Genomic DNA, 22,429 nt, shown 5'->3' with positions numbered 1-22,429 from the left:
ATATACTTCTTTTTTTTGTTAGTAGCACACCCTCGCAAGTGACGCTTTTGGTGTGCTTCCGATTGATTTTGTCTCTCTTTTTTTATTTATATATTTTTGTATTTATTTTTATTATTGTTTTTTTTATAACAAATTATTATTACTACTACTACATCGTGCATGTTTGTTCAAAGGTCAGGCTGACGTAATTCAGGAGTTCGTAATAACAGAAGGAAAAAAGAAAATACCAGTTGCTGGTTGTCGGTGTACAAAAGGGATCTTAAAGAAGGATGCTCAATACCGCTTGAAAAGAGGAGAAGAATACATTTTTGATGGTAAGCTATTTTATTTGTCTTAAGGGTAAGTTACTTTATAATTTTTTGTGGTAAGTTGTCTGGATTCTGGTACTTTGGTTGACTCTATAATGGCTCATTTTGATTTGCTTATACTTTTTTTCTGTGCAGAGGCTTGTCCAGCAAAGGATGTGGGCTGGGAGATTCAACTAGATTTTAACACCCGTATGAGCCTAGCCTTGCCGGAAAAGCGACTGAGAGGAGATTGTATCCTAAAATTTAATTCTTTTTTTTATGCTCAGTTATGCTTTAAAAGAAAAGAAGAATATATGTTTCTTCTTTCGAGAAAGTTTGGGGCTGAAAGAATGGTTCTTCCTTCCAGAGGACTCTTATACTGCAAAATGTCGTAAAAACCACAAAAAGTTGGGTGTGTTCTTAATTATTAAATTCTATTGTCTATATAGTTCTTGACAACTGAGATGCCCAAAAAATTCAAATTTGTTATTTTAAAATGTCAATTTATTTATTTTTTTACTTTTATTGCCTGAGACATTGAAGAATGTCGTAAAAATAATAAAAATTTGGTATGTCCTTAATTATTAAAGTCTATTGTCAATTTAATTTTTGACCACAGAGATGGTCAAAAACTTGAAACTTGTTATTTTAAAATGCCAGTTGGTTTATTTTTTTACAGTTAGTGTCTGTATTTTTTTCTGTTCTTGACAGATTTGTATACTGAATGAGAATGTACAAAAGTAAGCGCAAGCTTAATTTTAAAATTATTTTTGGTAACACCACTCTCCCCCACCATTGACTGATTATCAGGATATAACTCTGCTCCTTACGTATAATAGGATCTGATAATCTGTAACTCACTAACTTTCTTTCTTTCCAGAAAATATATACTGTATAACTTTTTTCCTCTCTCTCACTCCTCCTTCCTCCCTTCATTTTTTTCTCCTACGAGTTACTATTTTCCCCACCTTCAAATTTTTATCCAATTGTGTATTGGTTTATATTTTGAGCCAAGTTTAGCTTTCATTTTCTTTTTTATCTTCTTTTTTCATTATCCCGTCGAACTGGTTTTTTGTTCTTTATATTTTTTTACTGTTAATCTGAGTATAGTCCTCCTCCCTACATATAATAGGATCTGAACATGTGTAACTCACTGATGTTCCTTTCTATCAGAAAATTTACCCCCTCACCTCTTTCTCCCTCCTCATTCCTCCCCTCTCCTTGTCTATCGTCGCTTTTCTCTGAAATCTTATTCCAAGTCTGTCTCATTTTATGTTTGGATTCAAGTATATCTCTAATTTTGCTCTTTATCTTTCTTCTTCTTTATCAAGAAGAATAAAGATAAAATTCTTCTTTATTTTTATTTTTTTGTTGTTTTTTGTAGACAGTAGTGATATATATATATTGATATAATTTGGAAGCTTCGGTCAGATACTGACCGACTGTTGTGACTGAGGAAATGATTTTTTTTCGTCCACAGTGAGTGAAACGTTTTAAGTGATACCCCTCAGCCCTCAGTCACCCCTTAGAAGCTCTGCATTAAATTATAGAAACGTGCCAAAGAGGCTCATGAAATGTTGAAATCGGTATATGGCGATAATATGGTAACTCTGAAAACAAGTTACAAGTGGTATGAAGGTATTGGTATCGGTCCAAAGTTGAACTGGGGCTAATAGTGCTAAAAATTTTAGGGCAGATCGAAGATACACATTTTTTGGCTAGGCGTGCAATTTTCTATGGGGCGGGGTTGGAACTGCCCCTGCCAGATCTTGGTCTGGGAGAGAAAAAATTACAGAAAAAAGAAATATATAAAAGAAAAAGCAGACGAAGAAGTGTCAACTAATAAAATGAAAAGCTTTCTATCCAAGCAATTAAAGGATCCAACCGAGTTTTAATATTCATGTATCCTAGTCCAAACCTAATATCCTAGTCCAAAAAATACAAACTAATCCTACGACGTTGGTCTAACATCCATATTATGACCTACAAAGGTCTGATCCGGGGGTTAAAATTTTCAAAGCTTTAAGTTTAAAAATAAACAAGTATTAAAATGCTTTGACAAATTTGGCCGCCAAATTACAAATTGTGCGGGTGTAAATCAAAGAAATAAACCCCGTCTGACGTATGTAGTTCGTACGTATATATACAAGCAAAAGGATGTATGTACAAATTTATGCATATGTATACGTCTATATGCACAAATGTATCAAAAGGATGGAGCAAATGGATCATATATAAAGTGAAAACGAAAGTGAAAACTAACTGGGGCATCGACCAATAACTGGGGCTTTCGGTCCAACAGTGATGAGTGCAGGAAAACACGGTAAAGAAGCATGAATAGCAACTTTTCTTAAGAACGAAGTGCTTCCCCCAACACATACAGGCCATAGAGCTTTTTGTTGGACCAGATATACGAATTGTTTTTTTTTGCATATTTTTTGTTTCTAAATTGTTCCTTTAAAATGTGATTTTTGATCTCTGACATGTATAAAGGTATGAGAAGCACCTTTTTTATTTGGCAATATTATAGAGATATTGTGGTGAGATAATGCTTTATGAGATTACTAGATATTATGGAAATAAAATACAGCAAGACGCCAGAAGATATCTAGCATGTTAGATGCGGGATGTTTTGTATCCTTTTAATTTGGATTAATGCATAAAATCTTATCTTAAGGATGAGAAGCCAAAAATGACACTTTATAACCCGATCTATATATGCATCCCAGGAAGTGGCTTAGGGCGTGCGTAGTTCTTATTTCAATGTGCAATGACCCAACATCATGAATTAATCTACTAAATAACTCACGATAATGTAGGAGCTGGAAGCCCTAGAGTAGGGGAGTGGAATAGTTTGAGGGTGCAGTTCACAAGGAGTTCGTAAGGTTTTTGGTGCAACAAAGTGGTGCAAAGGCTAATTTGGATGTGCTTTGATTTGAATTGATAATTGAGATTGTTTCTATGTTAAATTGCAGGAAAATTAACTTCAATGCGTCACTTGAAAAATGAAGTTGACCAGATAAAAAAAGATGTAGATTGTGGTTTGAGATTATCTGACACTCAAATTCGGGTCCAGCATGGTGATGTCTTAGAATGCTATCAACTGTGAGTATTGCCTTTATCAAATTTCTGTTAACCCTATCAATGTAACCCCTCATAGTTTTTTTTTTTTTTTTTTTTTTTATGACTATGGTGTCCATGTATAGTTTCAAGCACTCGTTATACGGACCGCATGGGAAACAATCAGAATACACGAAAAAAAATGATTTAATTACGCATTTTATGGTTATTAAAAGATTCAGAAAGTAAAATAAGAGTAAAAAAGAAAGAAAAGTTAAGATATTTAGATTATTTTTAAGAGATTACAGGGTTCCAAAAATCATACTTTTGGCATTCCACCAGGAGTTAAACAAATAGTAGGACGTTCTCGAATGGGTTTGAAAGTGGCCATGGGAAGAGGCCATAACGGACGTTATGGGAGAAATTGAAGATCGAAGAACTAGATAGATTGTTGCGGAGGAGGGGTATGCTCAGCTATTACCCTCACAAGGCTGGGTGCTGCAAAGAATTATTGGTAGTTGTAGTAATATCTGTATTTATTATAATCTATACCTGAAAAATATTGCTTCATTCTTATATAAAATGCATAAATTGCATGTAAAATACATAAAATGCATTATGTTTGGTAATTTTTGGGATTGAAATAAACAGACGCTTTGAGTAATGAAGGCCATAGTGTAATTCGTCGCTTGAAAATATTTTATATTTGTAGAAATATCCAGATGCAATGGCCATACTTTCTGTTTTTTTTTAGAGAGGGGTCATTGAGGGGCTGAAGTCATCATTGTTTTGGCCTTATGTCTCTTTTGTGCTGTTGACTTAATTTATACTTCAAATCTGTAATCTTTGAATATTAAAATAATCTCTTAAAGTCCGCCAACTGTTGTACGGTTGCTGTAACTGTGAGTTGCTAGCTCCAACTATATATTGATAGCCTCACTATGTGTTGGTAGCTCCTATTGTGAATTGGAAAACTCTCTATCAATGCCATTTACTTGAGGTATGATCCCATTAGAATTTGGGTTTAACCTCTTATTATTTTAGCTTTTTATTTGTTTCTGAATTTTACAACTACTGTGGCTTAAAATGTTCTTAGTAAAAAAATAGGCCTTCAGTTATTCTGGAGTTAAGCTTTTAAGATCTAGTTTAACAACTCCTTGTATTAGGTTTTATATTTATATTTGATATTATTTTTTTTACGTTGAATTCATTTCATATTAAATAAAATATTATGTATTAAATCAAATATATTTAACATACAACTCTTAAGATTTAATAACTCATTAACTTTTTATATTTAAGAGTTTATTTGAATTTTTTTGGCAAACATTACAATTGCTAACTTTCTTATATAAGGCTATGCAAGATGATTTCAAGATTTTACTATGTTTAACTACAATATAAATGCAATGCCTGTGTATTATGTTAGTAATATTTGAGCTAACAGATAGAAATTTACCTAATGTTCAATAATCCAGCTTTTTTTTTATAAAATGAATCCAGATGTGTATAGAATAGATGATGTGAAATTACCTATATAAGGTAATTTTAATATTTTAGTAGATTCAAATTTGGTATAAGTATGATGCCTGCACGTGATGTACGTAATAATTTGAGCCGAAAGATAGAAATCTACCGAATACTCAGTAACCTAGCTGTATATAAATATATATATATATATATATACAATATATCCTGCTGGATTTAGAATGGGGTATATTAAACTACCTATGTAAGGTAATTTTAAGATTTTACTAGATTTAAATTTGATATAAATGCGATGCCTGCACATGATGTAGATAATATTTTGAGCCGACAGATAGAAATCTACCGAATATTCAGTAATCTAGCTGTACATATATATATATATATATATATATATATATATATATATATATATATATATATATATATATATATATATATATATATATATATATATATATATATATATATATATATATATATATATATATATGTATATATATATATATATATATATATATATATATATATATATATATATATATAGAATATACCCTGCTGGATTTCGATGGGGTATATTAAACTACCTATGTAAGGTAATTTCAAGGTTTTACTAGATTTAAATTTGATATAAATGTGATGCCTGCACGTGATGTAGATAATATTTTGAGCCGACAGATAGAAATCTACCGAATATTCAGTAATCTAGCTGTATATATATAGAATATATCCGGCTGGATTTAGAATGGGATATATTAAACTACCTATGTAAGGTAATTTTAAGATTTTACTAGATTTAAACTTGATGTAAATGTGATGTCTGCACGTGATGTAGATAATACTTTGAGCCGACAGATAGAAATCTACCGAATATTCAGTAATCTAGCTTTATATATATATATATATATATATATATATATATATATATATATATATATATATATATATATATACATATATATATATATAGAATATATCTTGCTGGATTTAGAATGGGGTATATATATATATATATATATATATATATATATATATATATATATATATATATATATATATATATATATATATATATATATATATATATATATGTATATATATATATATATATATATATATATATATATATATAGAATATATCTTGCTGGATTTAGAATGGGGTATATTAAATTACGTATATAAGGTAATTTTAAGATTTTACTAAACATGAATTTAATTAAAATGTAATACCTGTATATGATGTAGGTAATATTTTAAGCCGGCAGATAGAAATCTACCGAATATTCAGTAATCCAGTAATATTTTTTAGAGTATATCCAAAATTTTATTAGATTTAACTTGAAAATAAATTTATTATCTTTGCGTGATGTAGATAATGTTTTGAGCGAATATTCGCTCCATATTCGATGTAGACATATTTGGTGATGTACATAATATGACCGAATTTTGAAGCGAATTTTAGACATAAAAATGGCATCCCCTGTATATCCCCCTTCCCTGCGGAAACACAACCCCCCCCCCCACCGTGCCCTGATTCACGCCAGAAAAAAAAATTTCATGTAATTTTTCTAAATTTAGTTGTATTGACATTTATTTTTTGCCTAGGCAATTCGTGAATTGGTGCCACTGAACAATACACAGGGAAAACGTTCTTACTCTATTAGTCCAAAATATCAATGTGTTTAGACGAATATCTTGCTAAGATCACTCAAAGCTCAATTATCCTTATAGATCACCTTATAGAAACATGATGATTTCACGTCGGCTCTATTGGAACATATTTATAATTATCCAAATCATTTTATTTTGTTTGAAAATGTTTCTTTGATTTCTAGGGACCAAGGTTTAAAGCAAATTTTCAGGGAAACAATCGAAATTAAAGAAAATTTTATTCAAGAATAATGCGTTGTTTGGGGGGCAAGGTTGTTTGGGGGGGGGAATTTTTTTCCTTCTTTTCGAAAAAGTCTGTTCAATTAACCAAGCTGAATAATGCTTACTTATTAAAATTTCTTTTAACAACAATAATTCCTCCTCAATGAATTTTGGAGAACAAATTCTAAAAATATGGTCAGTTAAGGATATGATTAAACCAATTTTGACTTGGTTAGCATGACCAGAGAAGAGCGACAAAAATCTATTATTGTTAGTAGGTTTTCTACCAACAATCTTTCTCTGGAATTTACTGAGGTCAAATAAAGTAAATATCACTTCACCTAAGACCTATGACCTCTGTCCAGCTGATATGTCAGATAAATCTAATGAACCAGAACCGAAAAGGTCAAAGAGATTTGCTTCCGCTGTTGCATTGAAAAAAATGAGAGCAATAAACTATATGTAATTAGTTTATTAGGTATAAATTTTGTTTGTTTTTATTGATGTCATTTAGTTTTACTGCTGATGATGAACACTGTATGTATGTTCGAAATATCCAGTTAAAAATTTTATGTCTGTTCACTGTCGACTAAAAGATTGAAGTGTTAAGCTTTCGTCATGGAAAGGCAGTGTGGTCTTCGAAGTTATCCAAAGTTGTGACCTATCTCGATTGTTTTTTCACACCGTTAAATATTAGTATACCAATGTTTAGAATAAATGAACAATATCGTTATGTAAGATATGAATATTATACCTTATGCATGATGTAGATAATACTTTGAATCAGATTGAAATCTATCGAATTTTTTGTAAGCTGTATATGTAGAATATATCAAGCTGTATAAAGAATAGGTAATATGAACTTATCCATAAAAGGTAATTTCGAAATCTTACTAGATTCAACTTCAATCTAAATTTAACACCCTGTATATGATGTAGATAATATTTTGAGCCGACAGATAGAAATTAATTGAACATTCAGTAATCATGGTGTATAGTAGACTATCCAACAATGTGATGTTGAAGAATGAAACCAGCATTGCCAATAAGGTGGCCTCTTCCTCAATATCCTGTTATTGAGGCATCCCACCGGAAGAGTTCATGTGCATCCCGTCTTGTGCAAGCCTTACCTACACCGTTCCGAAATTTCTACAAACTTAAGGCTATACTTACTCCTGACAATTTTCAGAAATAAATAAAGATGGCAGAATGTGATAGATAATCATAGGGCTATGGATAAGCCAGGAACAGGTCTTGCCTTGACGGGAGACGTGGACTAAACAGCTCATTCAGATGGGTGATCGAAATTAGAAATTAGGGATATTATACACATACGTCTTGCTGAATTATCTCAGGAATAAAAATAAAGGGGATCTTTTGTAAAAACCTTTTATTTAAAAAGGCTAATCTTATATGGGGGTATCTTTGCCCTTTGTCTTAATCAATTTTCTTTTTTTAAGGTTAAGTTTTTCAAAAAGTTGATTGGGATCCTGGCTTCTATTTCTTCAAATTTTTATAAAGGTCAAAGGAACGTATTGTTTGTATGTTTAGTGCATAAGGCCAGTCTCTTATGGGTGTCTTTGCCCTTTGTTTTCCTCCTGTTTTTATGGTCTTTTTTTTACAGGGTTAAAGCTCCTCAAAAGGTTTATTAGGATCCTGGATTTTAATTCTTAAAAATTTTAAGACCATCAAAGGACCGTTTTGTTAGTACTTTTTAGTGCATAGGTTTTGCTTGGGCGTGTTTTCCTTTGTTTCTTTTTCTCGTTTAAAGTTCTTCAAATAGTTAATTGGGATCTTGGATTCTAATTCTTGATTTTTTTTTTTTTTTTTTATGAAAGTCAAAGTACCGTTTCGCTAGCACCTTTTAGTGCTTAAGTTTTTGCAAGGATGTGTTTTCATTTGTTTTTTTTCCTCGTTTTTGTCGTCTTTTTTTTAGTTAAAGTTCCTCAAATAGTTAATTGGTATCTTAGATTCTAATTCTTGATTTTTCTTTGTATGAACGTCAAAGGAACGTTAATGTTTAGAGCCTAAGGCCAGTCTAACAAGGGTTGCTTTGTCCTTTGTTTTCCACTTGTTTTTATAGCATTTTTTTATTGGGTTAAAGTTTCTCAAAAGGTTTTGGAGTTAAAGTTCCTCAAATAGTTGATTAGGATCCTGAATTCTAATCCTTGATTTTTTTTTTTTTCTATATGACCGCCAAAGGAACGTTTTGTTAGGATCTTCTAGTGTATAGGGTCTTACAAGGATGTCTTTGTCCTTTGTTTTCCACTTGTTTTTATCACAGTTTTTATTGGGTCGAACTCCCTCAAAAGGTTGTTTATGTTCCTGGATTCTCATTCTTAAAAATTTTATGAACGTCAAAGTACCGTTTTGCTAGTACCTTTTAGTACCTATGTTTTGCTTGAGTGTGTTTTCCTTTGTTTTTCCCCTCCTCATCGTCCCGCTAAAGTTTGACTCTTTGTCACAACTCTACTTTTCATACAATAGAAAACTTTAGCGTAAAGAGCGAGGTGTCCCCTTTCATATACGGAATAATTTCTGTTCGTTTTAAGTTTTAATGTCGCTTCTTACTTGCAGTTAAAATAAAAAACTTGTTTTTTTGTAAATTTAATTTCTGAATGTTTTTGAATTCATGATTTTGATTTGGCTCACTGCACACGAGTAATTAAAACGAAATTTGCATATTAATTTTTTTTTTGCTAAATAGCTTTCTCATAGTTATGATTGGATGATTTTGATAGAAAAACTTGGGGTGGGGAGGCGGCCTAGTTGTCCTCGAATTTTTAGTTACTTAAAAATGCAACTAGAATTTTTGAATTTTTTTACGAACGTTTTTGTTAGTAATAAATATACGTAACTTATGAATTAAGGCCAATCTAACAAGGGTTGCTTTGTCCTTTGTTTTCCACTTGTTTTTATAGCATTTTTTTTAATTGGGTTAAAGTTCCTCAAAGGTTTTTGGAGATAAAGTTCCTCAAATAGTTAATTGGGATCCTGGATTCTAATCCTTGATTATTTTTTTTTCTATATGACGGTCAAATGAACGTTTTGTTGGTATCTTCTAGTGCGTAAGGCCAGACTTACAGGGGTGTCTCTGTCCTTTGTTCTCCACTTTTTTTTTATCGCAATTTTTTGGGGTCAAATTTCGTCAAAAGGTTGTTTATGTCCCTGGATTGTCATTCTTAAAAATTTTATGAACGTCAAAATAACGTTTCGCTAGTACCCTTAAGTACCTAAGTTTTGCTTGAGTGTGTTTTCCTTTGTTTTTTACTCGTTTTTAATCGTCTTTTTTAGAGTTAAAGCTCCTCAAATAGTTGATTGGTATCTTGTATTCTAAATCTTGATTTTTTTTTTATGAATGTCAAAGGAACGATTTGCTAAATAATTTTTATAGCATGAGGCCAGTCTTACAAGTGTTTCTTTGTCTTTTTTCCCTTTTTTCCCTTGTTTTTATTGGCTTTTCTTCCTTTTTAGATTTGAAAGTCCTTGAGGTTTCTTATTCTTCGAATTTTATGCGTCTGTCAAAGGAACGTTTTGTTAGTACCTTTTAGTGTATAAAACCAGTCTCGTGTGGATGTCTTAGTCCTTTGTTTTTCCTCGTTATTATTATATTTTCTTCTTTTTCAGGGTTAAAGTTCCTCAAAAAGTTGATTGGGACCCTGGCTTTTAGTTCTTTAAATTTTTATGAATGGTTCAAAGAGTTAATTCTTTCTAGGTTCTTGTCATAAATAAACGTCAATTGCCAATATCATGTTATGAGTTCATTTTTGTTTTAGAGGTGATATAGTTCATTCCTGTATAAACAAGAAGTTAAAGCCCTCTGTTCTTCGTACATTAAAAATATCCAGCTGAGGTTCAGGGTCTAGAATGACAAAAAAGAAGAAAACCGTGATTAAGAATGAAGAGAAAAATAAGAATGAGAAAAGGAAAGGGGGGAAAAGGGGCTGGGGAAAAGTGGTCTATTCTTATGACGCATTTCATGAGCCAATTATATTAATTTTTTTAAGCTTATGTGACCCAATCTTTTTTATACTTTGTTGTATTTACCTATTGCTGCTATGTCAAATTTTGACCTATGAAAAAGACCGCAAAACCTGACAGGCTCTTCTTTATGAAAAGTTTTTTTTCATAAAGGTTCTTATAGCCAGTGAATAACGGATCAGAACACTTTGTTACAAGTAAAATCCTGCTTGTCTTTGCTTGATTGCAGGGGGGAAGGGCTGGGGCCCCCGACCCCTCGAATTGTTTCAGTATGTTTATCTGTAATTTCTTTACAATTGGCTCAAGATCAATTCCTGGCCTAAAAGTGTCTAGATGCTATTCAGTGTATCTAGAGCTTTCCTTATGCTTCTACTTTGTTTTATTGTGCTTTATTTTACAAATACTTTTTGTTTCTCCTATAGTTCTGCCCATATTTATCTATAGTTTCTATTGAATTTTCTCATGCCAGATCTGTCTCTCACTCTGGCTTGTGTCAGTTTTGTGCCTCAATCGGTCTAGACTTTTTCTACAATTAGTGATGGCTTGATACCCACAACTACTTGATTTTAATTCAATTAGTTGTCATATGCCTGGGCTAAGAGTGACTAGATTTTTCCTATTGGTCTAGGGGTTGCCTAATGCTAGCTTTGTTTGACGGTGCTTTGTTGTGTCTTTGGTTTCTTTTACGGTGTAGCCCATGTTTATCTATAATTTCCATTTAATTTGCTAAAAAATAGACTCCTGTGTGTATGCCTGGCCTAAATGTGTCTAGGCTCGCCTATGTGTCTAGAGTTTTTCTGCCCTCTGGTAGTGCATTGGCAATACGGACGTGGTAATACGGACCTGAGGATCGATTCCCGGTGACTAAAGAAAAGTTAATTTGTTTCCAAAATAGTTCATTTCTTTAAGCTTATTCCAAATTATTTTATCTTTGGGGGGGGGGGACTCTCCAATTTTGGTTTTATATTTGTCCAATTTGATTTATTTACTAAACTAAACCTTAAATCCTGTTTCTCTGAACTGGCCAAGCTTAGGTAGCTGATTTAGTCATTGTAAAATATATCAATGGATATTATAGTTAAATTTTTGGTTTTCCGCCTATTTGTTTTACTCCTTTTCTCTCATAGAGAATTACGTCAATATATATTTTCGAATGTTTTGTGTCATCCCTGTCTGTATAAAAAAAAAGCCAAGATTTATGGATCATGTGTAGCTTCCCCAAATTTAGTTTCACACTTATACTATGGAAGCATAAAGCTAGAAATTGATTCGAAAAGCCTATATCAACACTAATTCTACCCTACTATTGTCTACTGATACTATCTTTGTCATCTTGCTCTAGATTTATCATAAAGATTGGAAAGAAGCTGTTCGAAGTTTCTGTTTTTCTAATTTCAAAAGATTATGACTTAAATCCTCACTATCATTAATCAACCATAAAGTTTATGCTTAAAAATGGAAATCGCTTAACTCACCAACTTACGAACAGGATACATTGCTGGTCCTGTACTCTTGCATAACGCTGATTTTATGCGTAGGTGTGTCTATAATATGGCTTGGATATAAAACGCATTAGAATGCATTAAAAATGCGAGACCTTTCCTACACCCAAAGTCTTGGGGAAGACACCCAATGTTTTACATGTAAAGGGATCATTTTCAATTTTCCGTTCAAGTGACTTACCTTCATGGTAATCTTAAACCTTTTTTTTCGATTCAATTACCCCTCAGAAAAAAAACAATAAAAAAGGATTGGAAGACGACAGGGTTGCTACCCACTTTAAAATTTCATTTTCATCAGTTTTTAAGATGGGGACTGAAAACCTCCAGTTAAGAGGTTTAGCTTGTGAAGAATCCATTTGCTATTTCAGAATTCGTATTCTATTGCATTTTTTTTTACCTATTTAGGCCATAGTTGATATTTTGTAGCAAAAAAATTGCAGTTTGTCATAGTGCGATGTCTTTCGTTACTTAAGAAGGCATTATGCGTATTATTTCCGTTCTAAGGAGTCCTTTCCTGAAGCTCAACGGCCACAGTTGAAGGGAAAAAGGATACACCACATTTCGGAAAAAGTTGTAACTTATTTAGGTCTTCAGGGCCAAATAAGATGAGAGAAAAATAGGGTAGAGAGAAGTTGGTAAACCCCGCCAAATTTCAGAGGTTGAGCCAAGCATTGCAAAACTTGTCACTTAACACCTTTTGAACAATAACAGCCACTCTGTACATCTTATGTCTTATTTTCCATTATTTATGGCTAAAAACGGTTTTATTTCAAGAAAATCTTGCTTATATACATATGTACAAATGTACAATAATGATCAATTTGATCATCTTTATAATTTACTGCCGCATAATATATTCGTGCAATCAGAAAAATAAGGTATGCAAATAATATCACAATTAATAGATATGATTAAAAAATACACTTATCCCTCCTTTTCATCTTCTTCCTCTTCAAGATTGTCCCTCCAAATAAATAATAATCACAGAATAAGGCGATAATAGAAAAAGTAAGATTATATAGGCATTCATCCTGCGGAGATTTTGTAAACATGGTTCACTCCCTCTGTCAGAAATATATGGCGCTTTTTTCTGAGAAGAAAAAAAGCGACTTTTTTTCTGAGTTTTCCTTGAGAAGAAATCTAGAAAAAATTGCTGCATACAAAAACAAATCATGTTAGAAATGTTGAAGTCAATTTTGACAAATTTTAGAATTTTGGGGTACATGACTGAAAGGCAGTTTGGAATAAATATGCTATATCTTGTAATTCTACTTCACGAATTGCTTAGAGAGGGCATTTCAGAGAAGTAAGGGGGGTCTATTTTGCTAATCTTGTCTCATAGCTGTTTGAAAATTTCAATAACTACTGCTTATTCCCTTTCTAAGTTTTGCTTGCATAATTCAGTTTTATAACCTAGGGGAAAAAGGAGGGGTTGATATTGACTGTATACTGTATCCAAATTATATTTTGGTATTAATACTTCGTTGTCTGCATTCATGATTTACACCGGAATGTATTTCCTTGGAAATAATATAGATGATTTAGAACCATATATCTCAAGCTTATCAGCATGAATAGCCAGTAGAATATCCCTCTCAAAGTTCATTCGTGTTTAAGTCCGTGGAGTTCATTCATCAGAGAGTCTGTTGACGTCACAAATCGTTTCTTCAAGCGGCCAGGAAATCCAATTTCATTGAAGAGCTCTTCGTTCGTGCTTTCCTAAAAAAGAAAGCCTTTATTCTTTCTTCCGAAAAGATAATAATAGTTTGAGCAGTCTCTAGGTGCTTTTGTATTGGGCAAGGAATTGCGTAGACAAAACAGACGGAATTGTTTCGTTTGTTTGTTTTTGGCAGCATGCAATAGATCTCTGCTTCAATTCCATCTCTTTCATTTTGTTTTATTTATTTCTGTAAAACTGTAAAAATATCAAACAGATCGTTACATTACATATTACTTTAATAATATTATTTTATATTATATTTTTATTTTAATAAACAGACACAGCCTACATAAAAAAAAAACCTTTACAAAGGGTTCAAAATGGAAAAATAGCTGGGAATCACGACTTAGCTGGTGTTATTGCGTTGTTTTCCCTTTGCCCGTGCTCCCTCTCCCCCCCCTCCTTTCCAATATTTCCCAGTGAGGCTCTTTGTTCCGTGTACTCTTCAATCCTGCTATTGCGTAATAACAACTTGGTAACAACAGCTTGTTTTTCTCTTGAATCTTGCACTGATATTTATTCTTTTAAATCACATCCTGAACTTTTAGGCTTAAGACGAATTTTTTTTTATTGCATGCAATAATCATGCAAAGGCATCATCTTTTATCTACAATTGTGTAAGACCTTATTGTCTTATAATATAATTAGCAATGTCAATAACTCCTATATGACGGGTACCTGATGTGAGTATATCTCTTTGATGTTTCTGATCCTAACAAGTTAGTATGCGTTATTCTTTTTTTCGTTTATATCTTATGCCTTTCGACTAACAAGTGCTGCTGATAGTTACCGCATAATCATGGAAGGTATTACCTTGTCCAAATCTATATTTGATATAAAATAAATAAATGATGCCTTTTTTTCCATTTTGGGTTCTTCTAGAATTAAATTTGTCTCAGCATTTTCATGGTTTCAATTTTTATTTTGAGTTATATATTTTGTAACTGTATTTATCATTATATATGTGTAAAATATAAAAATTCAAATATAATTGAAATGAAATATTTTATATATAAAAACATTAAATATAAAAAATGTAAAATATAAAAATGTGTTAAAATAAAAATGTGTAATTATTTGTAAAAATTATGTATGTTTTATAATATGTTTTTTAGATGTTGACAATCTCCTTCTAAGCCAGGTCTAATAAAGATCACTTTATTCTCTTTTTCTTCTGGGTTGGTTTTTCATATGTCTATATCATAAAGCCGGTTTGCTTATCAATTTGCCTGATGTTATCAATCATGAGTCATTAGTAACACCAGGAAAAATATATTTAGTAACGGAAATGAGCAGTTTTATGCTGCATAAGCTGAAAAAGTAGGGCACAATCTGTTTTTTTTTTCTTTTTTTGGCCAATACCAATGTCAATGTCTTCGACCAATACCAATGTGGGATAGTATGCTAGCCGATAGATTCTTTGTCTATTCTTGTCATCCACTGACATTTTTAATGAAAACATATTTTTTGCATTTTTTTAAAATAGGATAATGTACCAGTTACCACAAGGAAAAATGTGGCTTTAAACTCAGATAGTTTGACTCACAGTCTATTAAACTTGAAATAGATTATTTCTTTGGGATGGGCAGGCACTGGATTTCTTAGAATTCCTATAAAGACAATGTTGCCATCTAATTTTGAAGTGTCTCGAAGTAAATATTCTCAGTAGGCATAAACCATCTACCGGCAACCAGTAACCCCAAAAATCTACCAATGACTGACGATAGTTTATCAACTGATGATATAAAAAAGCCAGTTAGATAGTGAAGGTGAACCAATGACTTGTTTACAACAGATATGTAAAAACCAGTTACTTTCCTTTCAAATTAGAAAAAGAGTAGCCCCCCCCCCCCAAAGGTTAATACTGCTACTAAAATACGTACCCAAGAACTTGGCTCTTCTCTTGATTCTTCTTTTTCATCAGTTTGAGCTACATCAGGCCCTCTATGTAACTGTGCAAATATTTCATGTTTTCGTCTTGGAGTCGCTGGGCGAAGTAGAACCATCTCTTTTTGACCATTTTTGGATACAGCTGCCTTCTCACTCGCTGCTTGTTCATTCTCGAAAACAGTTACAATAATGGCGTTACTTGATTGGTTTTGTTTTACTAAAGCTGCAGTGGTTGTTGATTCTGTTTGTACATTGCGTTTTGACTTTGCGTTAAGGAGTGAGTGGAGCTGACGGACATTATCATCGCTGTTGTGTCGTTTGTCGTTGAGAAGTGCTTCAAGCTCTCGTAAGGCATCAGGATGACGCCTTGATTCCCAATTAGTTGGCCTATATTCCCCATTGCTATAATAATTATTGGGAAATGTTTCTTCTTCATCATCATATTCATCGTAAGCAGCTGTAAGTTGACTTTTTTTTACCGGCATGTATTGAACGTATCGTGGGTAATCAAAATATTCTGACTCGTCGATGTCACTTCCGGTTTCATCATAGATTTCCTCTTCGCCGTCGTCCTGAGATGGATATCGCGTTTCCTGTGTACTTTCAAGATTACCTTTCAATTCTTGTGTATTTAAGTGCTGTAAAAAATCAAAAAAATCCTTGAGTTCTTCGTGTGAAGGATGCAGCATTCGGTTGTCCGGTGTTTCAATAATGTCTCGGTAGCTTGTTGGGTAAGCTTCCACGCTGCAAATAAGCCAAGCTGCAGCTATGACCTAAAAGCAAAGAATATATTAAAACCCTAAAAACCAAAAGTGACTATTGATATCAACATGAATAAAAATACCCTGCCAAAGCACAATGTAAAGAGAATATACTTCTACATCAATAGAGGCATGTTTATTTCATATAAGACAAGAGAGAAAGACTTCAATCAGAACATGTGTTTTTATTTCATATGTGTCTATGTCTGTAGAGGCATTTTACTACACATTGTGTTGGTCTGCCAAGACGTATGCACTCCGTGAAGGCATGGATGACCGAAAATGGCTTGGAATGGTGTGTATTTGTCTGCGTCTCTAGTGGCGTGTGCGCTTTATAGGAAGTGGGGAAGAGTGATCATGAGCTGAATAGGTCTACCTGTGCCATGTACGTCTGTTTCTGCAGGGCCCAGTGTACGTCCTTAAGCCTTTATGTACTTCATAGGAGGTAGGATTGATTGATCATAATATGCTGAGGTACATGATCGCCTGTGTCTGCAGAGGCGTATTAACTGCATGTAGGTCTGCTTCTACAGATGCGTATCTACGCCTGTAGAGGGGAACACACTTTGCAGGTGGTAGAAGAGACTGTCTTTGATCGGGATAAAGTATTTCAATACATTTCTCTTGCAGACTACCTAACACTATCGTATATATTTATTATATTATATGCCAAATTGAAGCTACGTACTCAGCAGCTCTCTAATTGCTTCAGATTTTTGTATTTACGTTCTTTAAAAAAACTTAAGGAGCTTAAAAACCCTATTTTCTCTCCGATGCATTATAAAAACATGATATAGGTCTTTTTGTTCTGTGGCCGATGACTTGATGTCTTTCTGATGTTGAAAAGTAGATTTATTCATGGCTTCAGTGCTAGCTATGATTCCGAAAATTCAAGAAATCAGTCTTTTCCGATGGAAGATAATAGCTCGTTAGAAACTATACTCTTTGGAAATCGACCTCGGGCCAAACGAAAGCAGAACGTCCTCAACTAGGGAGGGATCATAAAAAAAGACTAATGGACGTGAGATCTTCATAGGAGGTAGTAAAGATTGAATCTCTGAACAGTTTGAGAAACCCAAATACCCAAATTTTGATCCTTTTTTTACATAGGTGCTTATGACAATTATGGGGGGTTGAGCCTTGCTGAACTTCACCACCTCTCCACGGAGGTTTTGTAATAATGATAAAATCTAAGCCAATGAAATAGTAAACCCGGCTTTTCCTCAGGCTATTTTTAAAATAGACAATTTTTAGAGTTGCAAAAAAATTCTATATCTGCTCCCCAGTTAATGATCATGAAGGGGCATCATATCAACAATTACACCAAGGGGTAGGAAAACTGATAATGGTTATGCGCCATATAGTCAGAAAGCTGTCTATGCTTGTCAAATTTATTTGGTACCACTCATTGTGCTAGTAACTGCGGACTTCAAAGTCCACAGTTACTAGAACGCATGAGAAGTTTTCTGACTTCAATCAACTTAGTGCTACCATGAGTTTTTAGTAATATAACGCTAATATTAAACTGCAAAAACTTCTTGGAAAATATCGTTGCAGATAAAACAGTTTTCAGCAAATTAGAAGATTTGCCATAAACTGATAGTTTTAGTTATTAATATGGCTTTTGAAGAGCTTTTTTTTCAAAAGAAAAAACAACTTTAATTAGAAAGAATTGTTTGCCATCAATTTATGCTTGTCTCTGCTTACTTTGTTTACATCGATCAAACAACGATAAAGGTATAAAGGAAAAGTATCATGCAAAAACATGATACTTTCCGGCAAGAAATCCGTGCTTAAAGACTACAAAATATTATGGCTGAGGAGCGTTTGGTGATTGTTTGTTTGTATCCTTTATATGAAATTGTTGAATTTTATATAGTAGATTTTTGAAGTAGGTTTTATGGTGTAGATTTTTATGAAGAATGTGAAGAAATACACAATTTTATTTATAATTGCTGTATTGTCTAAATCGTTGATCATATTTCAGTCTAGGCGGAAATGCTGCTTTATTGTAGATGCAAAGGGATTGGGGAGTCTCTGCCTGCCCCCAACCCTAAACCTAGAAAAGCCTGAAAAATCTATGATTTTGCAATGTCGCGTTCGCACAGAGATAATAAAAAAAGCTTCATTTTCCTACTTTTAATGTGAAGGGAAAGGGTATATTGGGATATACCCTTTTTTGGCAGATCCAACAAAAATATGTAAAAAAGGGGAAAAGAAAAAATGTGATAGTAAATAGATAGGAAAAATTTAATTGAACTATAAAGAATAAAAGTAAATAGCGTGAAATAAAATCTAAAAAGAGAGAAAGAACTGCGTCCTTTATCAATGTTAGTGAAACAATAGCCTACTATGTTTCAAAAAAGGTAGTTATTTTGAAGCATATCCAGAAGCAAATATGATATAGCGAAACCGGTCGAACCAGTTAGTAGAGCATACTAAGTTTACGGGAATATGCTACAAGTTCTGTTGTGTTCTCTTGCCTTTTCATTTTCAGCTGACCTAATGAACTCAAGATCGAACTGACATTTTCTAGAGCCTCTTTTTTCTTGCTGAAAAATGAGTGCCTGCATATGCATAATGGGTGTTTTAGGAGAAAAAAATTATTTATTTGGGAGAAAAAACATTTCTAAGAAGGCAAGGAACAGGTTTAGTTTGTCTGAAAATTGTAATCTAATGTCTTAAAGGGACACTTTCATCATTTTTTTGCCTTTTAAGGGGGAGGTGGGAGCAAATTTATTTATTGTCTCCTTCCTTTGTTGGTCTTTGTCGACTCCCTTGGACACTAGGTATCGAACAATTTGTTTTCTTATCCTTGGCATATTTTTCAAGCTATTAATAGATAGAATACATAGAAGGCACTTGTGGTATTTGTTTTAAAGTTAGAAAAGACGCTTTCAATTCTAAAATCCTTTGACTAGTTAAATTTGCAGAATCAAATCCGGCGCATGTCCATTGGAGACTAAGTGATTTTAACTGGGGATTCTAACTCTTTAAGCACTAGAATCTATGAATAATTCCGATATATGAGCCGCCAATCATTATTAGAGGCAAAATATTTAACCAGATATATTTTTTTTCGTCTTACTTATACTTCTTACTGCACCTCAAATGAAAGAGAAAACTTAATGTTTGATTGTTCAAAATAAGTAAATAAGTACCATAATACCAAAGTACCATAGTACCAAGATAAGTACCAAAATAAAGACATACTTAATGAAACCGTTCTTTTAAATAGTTCATTTTTGATAATTATTAGAATGCACAGCCCTTTACACTAATAACCTTTCTATTATACTAATAATTACTTTAATTATGATTGTTATTAGTGGAGATTTCCACTTATCAGCTAGGGAGTACCAAGAATCTAAAATTCCTACGCAAGCTAGGAGATAAAAATCATACAAGTTTGGAAAGTTAACCCATAAGTGGTTAGAAGCAAATTCTAACCACCTCTCCTATTTTACCGAATTGTCCAGAACAAGTGGCCTATCAAAATAGAATGTTTCAAGTAACCGACGTGCATAGACAATTGTATTTAATTCTTCTGAAAAACAAAGAAAACAGTGGTCATTTTAATGCATTATTTAGAAGAAATTAGGAACTACAAGCATGCAATACATTGTATTAGTTAGAGTATAGAGGGTATTTTTGTGTGTTTAAGTCTCAAATACAACCTATATGACTAACAGTGCGCAAACACTTGGGATCCTTCCCAAGCGTTTTGATCCCCCTCGATTTTAGTCAAATTACTCGTGGAAAATTTATAGAAAACAATATTAGATGTGATAAAAAGGCTCCTTAAAGGCTCATTTTTTTTGTCTTGTGATCTGGAAAATTTAGAAATACAAAATGTTCATCTAATTCTCCAAAATATTAAAGTAAAAGATTTCCGCTCTTTATTTATCGTCCATTAACGTGAATGGCTAGTCCAATCAGTTTTGAGCTATTCAAAACTGTATAAAAACTATTTAAAAATCAAAGAATAACAGTATTAATCAACCGGAATATTTTCAAGGGCAAAAAGCAAAATAACAAGACAAAATGTTCTTTCATAGACAACAGCAACAAAACTTTTATTTAAGAGTTAAATCAAATGATATTTACCAATGATGCCATAATACTTTTTTTCTGAATTCCGGATATATTCCACTTTTAATATTCGTAAGGGTTGAGCTCTAGCAAGACACTAAGTATTTTTGGAGTTTTTCCCAACTAATGTAACAAGCTAACCGTTGACGTCATTCTATTCTTCCCACGCGTATGAATGAACTAGCATGGTCTTGGCAGGCGAATAGAAACGCCTTCTCATTGGCTACAATATCGATCTATTTCCACCGACGCTTTGGGGGGTAAGAACTGAATCTAAATGGAAAAATAACAACTTGCTTGTATGAATGGAAAAGCTTGGCGAGAGAAAAAATGAGAAGTGAAGTGTGAATTTTTGATTGATGGAGCCGCCAACATGACTGACTTTCCCTTTTTTAAAGATTCTTCAAATGTCTGAAGTCTGATCTGAAATTGTCTTGTATCACTCTGGTATCAAAAACTTAAAAGAAAAGCTTCGTCTTTCTAGCACAGTTATTGGTTACGTTTCCTGGTAGTTCAACATATATATATCTCAACTTCAAGAGTAAAATAAAAGAGGCCCTTTCCATGTAATGGAAAGGGCCTCTTTCACCATTAATTGGGAAGGGCTTCTTGTATTTAGTACTTGTTTTTATTTTAGTTTCGTTTTATTGATTGTTAGATGTTTGTTTATGTTTTATTTTTTTGTCTTGTTTGTTTTATTCTTTTATTTCAGTGCTTATTTTTAAGGTTTGTGCTTTTTATTTTGTCCTGTGCACTTTTCCCTATTTTTTTTTACTTATTACTTCCGTTTTCCACTGAGGACGGTTGAGCGGGTGTCTCGACCGTAATATTTGCTACCAATCTTTCTTTCATTGGCTAGAATTATCTTCGTTTTTTTATCGTTATAATTTTTTTGTTTTTTCATGAAGTTACAGCTGTCTTAGGGTGGTCGTTTCTCCAAGGCTTTCACCGTTACAAAATCTGATTTATTACCGTTGCATTTTTTTTTCATGAAGTTACAGCTGTCTCGGGGAGGTTACTTCTCTGAGCCTTTCACCGCTACAGTTTTTTTCACCTTTACAATTTTTTAGTTTTCTTATGAAGTTACAGCTGTCTCAGGGAGGTTACTTCTCTGAGCTTTTCACCGTTACAGTTTTTTTTTTCACCTTTACATCTTTTATTTATTTATGAAGTTACAGCTGTCTCAGGGTGGTTACTTCTGCGATCCTCTAAACTATTCTTGAATTTCAGGCCCATGTAAGGAGTTGAGGCAATTATTAGCGGAACTAAACAATTATGAACGAACTTTAACTTTTTCTTTGAAACTGATGAGCTTGTACTTCCCAGTTTTAAAAGTGAGACATAGCTCAATCTTGCATGGTTTTGAAAATTTCAAAGTTCTTTCAATAGCTCGACTTACGTTGAGGGTGTTAACGGTATGCGAGCCAATAGAGGCATTGCTCTTGGGGTCAAATAAATATTTGTTAAGCAGGACGAGGAGAAGAAAATGCATCTTAGTAGACGCCTTGTCAGACAGGGATTCATCTATCTCAGAGTCTTGGCTCCTTAGATTTCGTAAGAGAGATCTTGAGACGGATTTGAAAGCGAGCGTGCATATCATGGAAAGCCTAAACGAAACAGCAATTTAAACACCTTTTAGAAGCAAGAAGAAACATAGCCACATTACTGAAGGAGCTGAAAGCCGGAAAAACATCCTCCAAGAAATAGGGGAGGAACAGAAGTATCGGCTTCAATGAGCGATTTGACAGCAACAGACAGTGCCTCAGACCATCAGAATCT

At 33.1% G+C, this 22,429-nt stretch overlaps 2 protein-coding genes across 4 annotated transcripts in view; one reads left to right on the top strand and one right to left on the bottom strand.

The window, feature by feature from the left end:
• LOC136030560 (translation initiation factor IF-2, mitochondrial-like) overlaps nucleotides 1–10,450 on the top strand; it is a 146,195-nt gene extending 135,745 nt beyond the window's left edge. For all 3 annotated transcript variants that reach the window (XM_065709618.1, XM_065709619.1, XM_065709620.1), the window contains 3 exons: nucleotides 174–314; nucleotides 3,263–3,392; nucleotides 10,332–10,450. In XM_065709618.1, coding sequence (XP_065565690.1) covers nucleotides 174–314; nucleotides 3,263–3,392; nucleotides 10,332–10,374 — 314 coding nt within the window. In that variant the 3' untranslated portion in view covers nucleotides 10,375–10,450. The remainder of the gene's footprint in view (nucleotides 1–173; nucleotides 315–3,262; nucleotides 3,393–10,331) is intronic.
• Nucleotides 10,451–12,929: 2,479 nt separating this feature from the next.
• LOC136030561 (uncharacterized) lies at nucleotides 12,930–20,803 on the bottom strand. The gene is made up of 3 exons (XM_065709622.1): nucleotides 20,666–20,803; nucleotides 15,791–16,570; nucleotides 12,930–13,906 (listed from the first exon to the last, which is right to left on the bottom strand). The coding sequence occupies exons 1-3, from the start codon at nucleotides 20,675–20,677 to the stop codon at nucleotides 13,790–13,792; spliced, it is 909 nt and encodes a 302-aa protein (XP_065565694.1). The 5' UTR covers nucleotides 20,678–20,803; the 3' UTR covers nucleotides 12,930–13,789.
• Between the last annotated feature and the right edge of the window lie 1,626 nt (nucleotides 20,804–22,429).

The sequence above is a fragment of the Artemia franciscana genome, chromosome 8 (assembly GCF_032884065.1).
Source record: "Artemia franciscana chromosome 8, ASM3288406v1, whole genome shotgun sequence".
Lineage (NCBI taxonomy): Eukaryota > Metazoa > Arthropoda > Branchiopoda > Anostraca > Artemiidae > Artemia > Artemia franciscana.
This window is presented reverse-complemented; position numbering and strand designations above follow the sequence as displayed.